The sequence below is a fragment of the Hoplias malabaricus genome, chromosome 4, assembly GCF_029633855.1.
Source record: "Hoplias malabaricus isolate fHopMal1 chromosome 4, fHopMal1.hap1, whole genome shotgun sequence".
In the NCBI taxonomy this organism is placed as follows: domain Eukaryota; kingdom Metazoa; phylum Chordata; class Actinopteri; order Characiformes; family Erythrinidae; genus Hoplias; species Hoplias malabaricus.
The window spans coordinates 49,059,257-49,070,280 of record NC_089803.1 but is presented as its reverse complement, the minus strand read 5'-3'; the positions used below and the strand labels follow the sequence as shown (position 1 = coordinate 49,070,280).

The 11,024-nt window shown below is 44.6% G+C and overlaps 2 protein-coding genes across 5 annotated transcripts in view; one reads left to right on the top strand and one right to left on the bottom strand.

Annotated features, from left to right (window-relative positions):
• Window positions 1-654: 654 nt before the first annotated feature.
• On the top strand, window positions 655-1,559 carry LOC136695038 (uncharacterized). The gene is made up of 3 exons (XM_066668856.1): window positions 655-1,082; window positions 1,303-1,390; window positions 1,506-1,559. The coding sequence occupies exons 1-3, from the start codon at window positions 655-657 to the stop codon at window positions 1,557-1,559; spliced, it is 570 nt and encodes a 189-aa protein (XP_066524953.1).
• Window positions 1,560-3,821: 2,262 nt separating this feature from the next.
• The window catches only part of LOC136695447 (uncharacterized oxidoreductase YjmC-like), a 51,470-nt gene continuing 44,267 nt past the window's right edge, over window positions 3,822-11,024 (bottom strand). For 3 of the 4 annotated variants that reach the window (XM_066669524.1, XM_066669525.1, XM_066669527.1), the window contains 2 exons: window positions 4,830-4,940; window positions 3,822-4,140 (listed from right to left, as the gene is read on the bottom strand). In XM_066669524.1, the coding sequence (XP_066525621.1) occupies window positions 4,078-4,140; window positions 4,830-4,940 (174 nt within the window). In that variant the 3' untranslated portion in view covers window positions 3,822-4,077. The other variant, XM_066669526.1, reaches the window with a different exon arrangement.

Here is an 11,024-nt window from a genome sequence, read left to right as displayed (position 1 = left end):
TATATATTATTATATTATTCATTCATTATCTGTAACCACTTATCCAGTTCAGGGTCACGGTGGGTCCAGAGCCTACCTGGAATCATTGGGCACAAGGCGGGAATACACCCTGGAGGGGGCGCCAGTCCTTCACAGGGCAACACAGACACACACACGTTCACTCACACACTCACGGACACTTTTTTGAGTCACCAATCCACCTACAAACGTGTTTTTGGACTGTGGGAGGGAACCGGAGCACCCAGAGGAAACTCACCCAGACACGGGGAGAACACACCAACTCCTCACAGACAGTCACCCGGAGCGGGAATCGAACCCACAACCTCCAGGTCCCTGGAGCTGTGTGCCTGCTGCGCCACTGTGCCGCCCCTATTATTATATTATATATTATATTATTATTTTGATCAATTTTGATTGAAGGACAAATTTCAGTATAGAGTCCCATTGTTCTCTGTGGGTGTGTTAGTAAGAGTTTGAGCAAAGGAATTTGTCATGCCCTGGCCCTGTCTTGTCTGTTGTTTCCACCTTTGTATTGCTACCAAGTCTGTCTGTTTCTGTTGTTCTCCACCTTTGTTTTGTGCCCTCTGGTCTGTCTGTCTTGTCTATTACTCATTCCCTTCAACTCAGTGTAACCCCACCGCTCCTGTTCCTGCGATGAAGGAGAAGGTGGCATCCGCCGCTCCTGTTCCCGAGAAGGCAGCGTCTGCCGCTCCTGCTCCAGAGAAAGCGGCGTCTGCCGCTCCTGCTCCAGTGAAAGCAGCATCCACCGTTCCCGTGGTGACGGTGACCTCCGCCGCTTCAGTTTCGGTGCCAGCAGTGAACCCCGCCGCTCTTGTTCCCGTGCCGGCAGTGAACCCCGCCGCTCCTGTTCCCATGATGTCGGCGGACCCTGGCGCTCCTGTTCCTACAATGGTGGTGAACCCTGCCACGACTCTTCCAGTGAAGGTGGCGAACCCTGCCGCTCCCATTCCTGCGATGGCGGCGAACCCAGCCACTCCGGTTCCTGCGAAGGCGGCGACCTCCGCTGCTCCTGCTCCCGTGATCGCGGCGACCTCTGCCCCTTCGGTTCCTGTGCTATTCCTGTGACTGTGGCCCCAGCCGCTTCTCTTCGTGTCCCTAGATTGGCCCCAAGGACTTTGAGGCCGATCCCTAGAACTGTGCCCAGGCTGGCCTCTCAGACATTCCCTCAGACTTTTGTCAGTCCTGGGCACACCCCAAATGTTGTTTTGGTACCTCTGTCTGTCCCTGTTCTAATCCCTGTCTCTGTCCATGTTCCTGTACCTTTGTCTGTTTTTGTCTCAGTCCTGGTCCCTATCACCATGTTTGTTTCAGTCCCAGTGAACCTTTTGGTCCCTGCTCCCCTGCCGAATCCTTTTCAGTCCAGTGTCTCGTTAGCTGTTCCTTCTCCTGTCCTTTCTCAAGTCCAGTCCCCTGTCTCTGCTCCCATCTTGTCCCAAGTCCAGTCTCATGTTTCTGCTCCTATTCTGTCTCCTGTTCTGTCTCAGTTCCTGTCTAGTATTCAAGCCCAGTTCTACGCGCTCTGGGAGATGTGCATTTAGGAGGGGGCATCTGTCACACCCTAGCCCTGTCTTTTCTCTTGCTTCCACCTTTTTTAAGCATTCCGACTAATTATATTAGTCTGTCTCGATTGCTAAGGTGGTGGGGGGGGGGGGGGGGGGGGGTTGGTGTTTAGCAGCATGTGACCAGACCTTAACAACAGCCATCTAACTATTACTCAATGACTTGAGTAAGCCATGTGGGGTGCAAACGGCTTTTAGCCATTATCTCTGGTGGCCATTGACTGACTATGGTGGCTAGAGTCTGTATGTGTGTGTGATGTCCCAACAGAAGTGGGGCCCCCTCTCTGCCTTGGTAAGGGCTGAGCTGGAGATCAAGGGCTAACTGTAGTTCAGTCTTGATTAATACCTCTGTATCCAGATGAAATGAATAAATGGTTACTCCTCCTGACACTGCATGTAGAAGGGCAGAGAAATTAACCAATAAGCCTAGATCAAAATGACAAAGAAAAATATAAACTAACAAATCGTATTTAAAAAAGATACACCTATAGCTATACGACTATAGCTCTTTCTCTCTCTTGGTGCTTTTCCACCACATGGGTCTGGCTCTACACAACTCGACTTGACATGGCTCGGCAGGCTTAAAGCTTTTTGCTTTTCCACTGGCAGGGTTCCCCCATGAAAAAGAGCCAGTTACGTCAAAAACCCTTTCTCTAACAGGAATTGCTGGCTTTGAAAATGACAACAATGTCAGCAGTAAAATTAGGCACTGTTTACTCATTGTGTATTTGTGCGTTGTTTTTGTTTTTTGGACGGGACATGGCTCTGTGCCCCAGGTCTGGCTAATCAGTGCTCTGCAGGGTTTACACGTCATCATTTAGTACTTACTCTGCATGGTTAGAACCCAGGACTAAAAACCATGCCAAGTCAAGTAGAGCCACATAGTTAGGTTTCATGCAGTGGAAACCATCTGACAACTCTTGTGTCCTTCTCTGCTTTGCCTCATTTACATAAGAGAGGGCAGCTAATAGTCCACTAATGGACTGCAAGGGGGGTCTTGTCCTCAGGTTCTGAAAATGTCAACCTTTCTAGTGTTAAGTCTTATATTAGTCTTTCTTGTTTAAGGTATCTTTTGTGTGTTGTGTTTTAGTGCTTGTATCTTCCTTTGTTTGGTCTTCTGAAGTTTCCCTTGTGTTTAGTTGTTTGTCTTTGTCTTGTTTTTGTAGCGGTATCTAAGTTCTTAATTTTTCTGTGTCTGATATAATTCCTTTTAGATTTAGATTCCCTAGTTCTTTAGTAAAGTCCCCTTTAATCTGTATATACTTTGTCCTCTAGTCATCTCTAGTTTGTTGTCAGTGTATCTCTAGCATTAATTACTTTTGTCTGTGTCTATTAGTATTTAGGTATTTTGGCTTGCTTTGCTTCAACCACAACCTGTTGTGTACGATCCACGTATATGTTTCTTTGTGAGGGTTTGTATTTAGTTTATCTTGTATGTTCTAGGTTTTTGTCTTTTGTCTGCCCTTGCTATTTTCTTGGTTGTCTCTGCATTTATTAATTTGGTTAGTGATTTTGTGTCTTTGCTTAGTTCATATTTTTTGTGTTTATTTCCTGGTCTGTATATTTCTGTGTTAATAATAAATACTGCATCTCTGCTATTACTTCCATCTCCTTTGTTTTTTGTACCACAACACCTTTGTGACAGTTACAAGAAGAAAATGTGGTCCTACAACAATTATGATTCACTTCAGTAATTACATATGGCAAATCTTCATCCATCCATCCATTATCTGTAACCGCATATCCAATTCAGGGTCACGGTGGGTCCAGAGCCTACCTGGAATCACTGGGTGCAAGGAATACACCCTGGATGGGGCGCCAGTTCTTCACAGGGCAACACACACCTACCAAAAACACACCAATGTGTGTTGTTGGACTGTGGGAGGAAACCAGAGCACCTGGAGGAAACCCACATGGACCCGGGGAGAACACACCAACTCCTCACAGACAGTCACACAGAGTGGGAAATGAACCCACAACCTCCAGGTCCCTGGAGCTGTGTGACTGCGACACTACCTGCTGCACCACCGTGCCGCCCGGCAAAACTTCAGATGTGTCTATTAATCATTACATAGAAGGGTGTTTTTAATAAAAAACAACTTGTGCAATTTTGGAATTAAATTATACCATTAAACAAATTATCCTTCTTCTGAAATGTAAGGGGAGTGCAGTGTTAAGCTTTGAATTTACAGGTGGTGCCAAAATTAATGCAAACAATCTCCACACATGGTAAATCAGAATTAATGTTTATTATATAGTATATAATTAAAGCCCTTTAATTAAGAAAAAAAGAATCCTAAAAACACATTTTTGAAGGTTTTTTATAAATATTGTCTGTAGTGGACTAAATTATAATCGCAGACTTGAGAAAATTATATCCAGTCCAATACTATTGCATTTGGTAGGTCTCTGGTTGCAGCTGGGCTCCTTAACATGTGTAATTTAATATGTTTCATTTGTTTGGTCAGAGAGCAGTGGAGATGTGCTTGCTGATGGGTTATGGCTGTAGTCTGTGGGTGGGCAGCAGAGGACTCACTCCTAAAGTACTTGCAAGCTCATTCTGGTGCCAAAAAAGTAAGAAAATATACATGAATTGGCAATATCCTGCATTAAATACACAAAATTAGGTAAGAATAAAATTAGTAACCATGTTTGCTATAGGGATAAGAAAAACATAATTTAAGGGAAAAATATGCTGTTTTGTGAATGTTTTCTTAAATTGTGTTTATAGTTTAATATGTAACCACATTTAACAGATTATTCTTTCATTTTATTAAAACCAAGTTTAGGTATTTTTGTGCAAATTATAGAAAGTATAAATTGCAAATTACATCTTGCAAATTGTTTCCCTAAAATATATTTGTTTTCTTACCACTGGCACTTCTGGGACATGGCTCAAACACTTTACTGGGGCTTAAAAGTGCATTGTTACTTGCATTGTTATTTTAAAAAATTCAGAAAACAGTTGTATAAATATAAGTAACAATGTAACAATGTTACAAAAAGTTCCCTTAAGAAAACCCAACTTTGGTTCCTTTTCTGCTTGAGGAAATTCAGCATTTTGTAAACGCTTAAATGATAAATACTGAGCTTTTGCAATGAAAAAAAATTGTTGTAATACATGAAGTGCTTTTTTAAAGAAAATGAGTAGGTGATCTATATAGCACTTGAGGATCATTATATTGTATGGACTGTACAGATGCATGTGCTGTGATGAGTGTGTGTGTGTGTGTGTGTGTGTGTGTATACCATGTGGTTGACCACACTCAGGTGGTATGGAATGCCTCCCAGTTCTCTGCAGATTTGAATGTGTTTCCTCTCTGGATCTCCTGGAGCCAATACAGGCATCTCAGGAACTGCCTACAGAAACACAACAGCTAAAATAAATAACATTTTGTTGCTGAACTAAACTTTATATCTCCAGAATAGAAACAGTTTTTGGTCATCTTTAATAATCAATTAATCATGAGATTTACAAAGTGCACCAGGAACTCAGATGATGTTTACAACAGTTCCTGGTGCTTCCAGATCCTGTTTAGGTTAAGATCAATCCTTGTGTGAAGTTGTAAAATGGGTATAAAGATGTGTGCCTCTTACAAACCATTAGATCAGTCTGAGATTCAGCCTGTGACCAGATCATTCTGAGATCAGTCTGAGAATCAGCCAGAGTGCTCAATAAACAGCATTATATCCAGACTGGTCTCCTCTCTTCACTTTGAAACCACCAGAAGACAAGTTTAGAACAGTTGGTGTTTCCGCCCGGTTCTGATGGTTTCAGATGGTTTCTGAACACTCCTGGTGGCTCTTCATGACGGTTTTGACTGTTCACCAAGAAGACAACTGAAGTTGTGCTACAGATCATCCCAGAAGCAGAATCAGCTCCCTAAATCTGGATGGGATGGTGATTCTCCCTCTGACAACAACAAACCACATGCAAGCGGTGAGCTACTAGAACCTTATGAGTCCATTTATGGAGAAAAAGAACTGTTAAATTAAGAGAGTCTATGTTTTGTCTTTGTATTGTTTTTGGCTTCTTAGTACTAGTCTAAGAAGTGAGACAGGGTGTTTTCCTGGCCTTAGCACACATTCCTAATTGGGTTTATTAGGATTTAGTGGGATTTGAAGATGATCAAATCCAGTTTCCGGTCTTTTGCTACGCGCAGGTATTTTTCCTAATTGTGTCTCATTAGGACAACAGGTGTAGGAATTATTTGCCTAAGGTCTGTTGCGACACTGCGATATTCTTAAGTGTATCCTTAAATGTTTTCTTAAGACAGAAGACACTAAAAAAGTCAAACTGTCTTGGGTTAATACTGCTACTGTGATTATAGGAGTAACAGGTGAAAGCTACAATACATATCAAACAGAGCCTGTGTGTTTAAGGTTTGGTCCTAAATCTATTTCTGTGGAGTACCAAACACACACACAGTCTTCTCTGTTATTGATATGTAAGTGCACATCAATGAACTTGTGGCATTACTAACACATCTCAGTGCACATGGTCACAAAGCTAGTCTGGCCAAAGCACAGTTAGCCACACCTTCAGTTAATTATTTAGGGCAGTTAGTAACTGCTGGACAAAGGTCCATTCTTCCTGACCATGCTTCTGCAGTGCATACTATACCAGTACCAACCACCATCAAAGGGCTTAGGTCATTCTTGGGCTTGTGCAATTATTGTCGTCCATGGATTGAAAATTATGCTCAAATTGCTCAGCCATTATATGATATTTTGAATGGAAGCCCCAAAGAAACAGATAGTGTTCAGGTTTCCAGCATGGCTGAAATAGCAATTAAAGAGCTTAAGGATGCTCTGACATCTGCCCCAGCATTAGGTTTTGTTCAACCCGATCTGCCCTTCACATTGTATGTTCATGAAAATAATGGTTTTATGACAGCATGCAAGATCATGGTGGTCAGTTACGGCCTGTAAAGTACGGTTCAGCTAAATTGGATATAAATGCAATTGGGTTTGGTCCATGTTTGCGTGCTGTGCAAGAAACATATTTAGCTGTTACTATGTGTACTCCAGTGGTCTTATCACCATCACTCACAGTGCGTTGTCCACATGCTGTTAAATCTCTATTGTCTTCGGCTCATGTAATTACAGTTACTACTCAGAGATGGGGTAACTGGCTCTCTGCACTCACAGCTCCTAACATTTGCCTGCAAAGGGCACAGATCACTAATCCCTTGTCATTAATGATGACTGCATTGTCAGATACTTGTAATGAGGGTGAAGATGATCATGACTGTGTTGTTTTATCACACAGTCCACATATGGATATTTCTGAAATTCCATTGGAAAATCCTGACTTGATTTTCTTTACTGATGGTTCAGCACAGATTCTAAAAGGCTGTAAACATGTTGGATGGGCTGTCTGCTCGCCACATGCAGTAATAGCTCAGGGTCGTCTTCCTGATCATTTTTCTGCCCAAGCTGATGAATTGGTGGCCTTAGCTAATGCTTGTATGCTAGCTTCAGGTCTAAATGCAACAATTTATAAGGATTTCATGTATGCATTTGGTGTCATTCATGATTTTGACCATATTTGGTGTCGTCGTGGTTTTCTGACAGCTGCTTGTACCCCTATTAAACATGCCTCTTTGGTTTCTGATCTCATGTCAGCTAGTGAGCTTCCAACAGAACTTGCAGTTGTGAAAGTTAAAGCTCATAATTCCTCTGACACAGATGAAGTACAAGGTAATGCCATGGCTGATGCAGCAGCAAAGGCTACAGGGAAATTACCAGTAGTGACAGTGGCTGCTACAAAAACTAATGACACTATTTTACAAACTGTGCATTCATCACTAATGCAAATGTACCCTGATGCTCCTGCTATTGAAGTGTGGTCTTGGATGGATAAAGGTGCGTGTCTTGATTCCAGTGGGTTTTGGACAAAGGGAGTAAAGTATGTAGCACCTGAGGCACTTTTAACATACTTGGCTCAGCAAATTCACAGTTTAGGACATGTGGGTGTCCACAGCATGGTTCACTGGTTCTCCTCAGTATGGTGGAATTCCAAATTCCGCTCCCATGCATCTGAGGTAGTGAGGCGGTGTATTTTGTGTCAGTCGAACAATACAGTGGCGGGTGTCTCCACACCTGCTGTGCACACAATGGCACCCCCAGGACCATTCACACATCTGCAAGTTGATTACATCACACTACCTCCCTGTCAGGGAAAGCAAGATGTGTTGATTGTGGTTGATAAATTTTCATGCTGGATAGAAGCTTATCCAACAAAAAAGGGAACTGCTTTGCACACAGCCAAGGTTCTGGTCCAAGATTATATTCCACGTTTGGGTTTGCCTGACATCATAGAGTCTGACCAAGGAACACACTTACAGGAAAATAGTGCAGGAAGTAATGAAAATGTTGCAGGTTAAATCGAATGTCCACTGTCTGTACAGACCTCAAGCATATGGTCAGGTGGAACGACAGAACCAAAATATAAAGCAGTGTTTGTCAAAGCTATACCAAAGCGGGGTTTCTTGGGTGGATGCCCTACCTGCTGTATTGTGTAGCACCAGAGCCTCACCTACATGCAAAATTGGTTTGAGTGCATATAAAATCATTACAGGATGTGACATGTCTCTTCCAGGAAGCATTGACCTTAGACAGGCAGATGTGCATCTTACGCCAGATGCCTTATTAATGCACTTTAAGCAGCTCACCAATTCTATACATTCTGTTCAACAACCTGTTAAAGATGCTTGGACTGAGCCTTCCAGGGTTCCCTACGATTAGGGTTCCACACTTCCAGCCAGTATCTTAGGAGCTCAGTGTTAGGTATGGTAAGACGTGGTAATACTCGATGCAGTAGTGAAGTGATGCTCCTCAAAATGTTAAAAGTTTATATACAGCCAACATGATACTGCCAAGTCATTTTTTTAATTAATTTATTTTGTTTTTGTACCTTCTAGGTAAAGTCAAGAACAACAGGGGAAATGAAATGAAACTCCCTTGAAGATTTCTGCATGGATGTGTTCATCTCACCATTCCTGATAATCATCAAGGAAGATGACACAAATGAAAATGTAATTGTTGTTTCTTCTACTGACTCTATGGACTACATGTGCTGCTGTTCACATCAGTGACAATAAGCAGTGACAATGTCTTTCAACTACACTACACTACGCTACACTAACAATTATATCTAATGTAAGATACATTAGGAAAGAAATAAGGCCTATTCCACTTAGGAACATTTCTCATCTCATCTCATCTTCTTTTCTGCTTTTCCATTTCAGGGTCGCGGTGGCAACAGGGCGAGCAAAGAAGCCCACACATCTCTGTCCTTTGCAACATCCACCAATTCCTCCTGGAGGATCCGGGAGATATAATCCCCCCAGGGTGTCCTGGGTCTACCCCAGGGCCTCCTTCCAGTTGGACGTGCCTGGTATACCTCCAGTGGGAGGCGTCCAAGAGGCATCCTGATCAGATGCCCAAACCACCTCAACTGACTTCTCTCAACGCGAAGGAGCAGCGACTCTACTCCGAGCTCCTCCCTAGTCACTGAGCTCCTCACCCGATCACGGAGAGTTTGCCCAGCAACCCATAGGAGAAAGCTCATTTTGGCAGCTTGCAATCTTGTTCTTTTGGTCATTACCCAGAGCTCATGACCAGTGAGAGTGGGGATGTAGACTGACCGGTAAATTGAGAGCTTTGCTTTATGGCTCAGCTCTCTCTTCACCACAACGGTGCGGTACAGTGACCGCATTACTGCAGACGCTGCACCTATCCTACGGTCAAGCTCACTATCCCTCTTCCCATCACTCGTGGGGCAGGTTCTCACCCCTTACCTGAAGGGAGCATGTCATCTGTTTCCGGGAGATAACCATGGCATCAGACTTGGAGGTGCTGATCCGCATACTGACCGCTTCACACTCGGCTGCAAACTGCTCAAGTGAATGCTGGAGGAGAGATGCAGAGATGCCACCTCCTGAGCTCCTCGATGGAAGCCCTCCTGCCCCAGGCTACACCGAGCCACCCTGTCCATGAATATCAGGACTGATATTCAGACTGGAGATAAGGCACAGCCCTGACAGAGTCCAATGCCCACACTGAACAAGATTGACTTACTACCAAGGATGCGAACACAATTTAAACTCTGAGAGTACAAGGACTGTATGGCTCGCCGGAGCGAACCTGGCACCCCATACTCCCGGAGCACCTCCCACAGAATCTCTTGGGGAACACGTTCATATGCCTTCTCCAAATCCACAAAGCATGTGTAGAGTGGAGTAGCAAATTCCCATGCCCCCTCAATCATCTGTGAAAAAGTAAAGAGTTGGTCCATAGTTCCACAGCCTGGACGATATCTGCATTGTTCCTCCAAAATCCTAGGTTCGACTATCGGACAGATTCTCCTTTCCAGCACCTTGGCATAGACTTTCCCCGGGAGGCTGAGAAGTGTAATGCCACTATAAATGGCACATTTTCTCCGGTCCCCTTTTTTGAAAATAGGAACCACCACCCCGGTTTGCCAATCCAAAGGCACCATTCCCGAGGTCCATGCAATATTGTATTGGTGTGTCATCCAAGACAGCCCCACAGTATCGAGTGCCTTCAGTAACTCTGGGTGAATCTCATCCACTCCTGGAGCTTTGTCAATGCGAAGCTTTTTCACCACCTCAGTGACTTCAGCTCAGGAAATGGAATCTGACCCCCCAGACACTTCTGGCCCTACCTCCTGCATAGGAGTCATGTATTTTGGGTTAAGGAGTTCCTCAAAGTGCTCCTTCCAAAGCCCAACAATACACTCAGTCGAGTTCAGAGTTTTACCATCCTTGCTGAGCACAGCTTGGACAGTGTCCCCCCTCCCCCTCCTGAGCTGTCGGAGTGTTTTCCAGAACCTCTTTGAGGCCGCCCGGAAGTCATTCTCCATGGCCTCTCCAAACTCCTCCCATGCTCTGGATTTTGCTTCAGCAACTGCCACAGCTGCAGCCTTTTTCACCTGCCGGTACCCACCCACAGAATCGGAAGTTCCCTCAGCTCCAATCCCGAAAAGCCTCCTTCTTCCGCTTGACAGCTTCCCTCACCCCTGGTGTCCACCAACGGGTTCTGGTAACTCTCAACCTCATGCACCAGCTCTGGCTCCTTACCCCCCAGTGAAGTTATGTTCCACGTACCAAGAACCAGTTTCCGCTGACAAGTTCCACAAAGCCAGGGGCCCCTTCTCCCCCGCTCTGTGCCCGAGGGGCATTGCACCACACCCCTACTCTGGATCTTGCGGGAGGTGACCCCACATGATCCTACCACGTTGCCATTTCGGGCTGAGGCCAGCCGGGTTACGTGGGCTGCCCGGCCACCAGGCGCTCGCCGTCGGACACTACCCCCAGACCTGGCTCCAGGGGTAGGTCCCGCTAACCCTCTCCCGGGCAGGATACACTGACTTTTAATGGATGTACTTATAGGCATGCTTTTGGATCATGTTTGTCT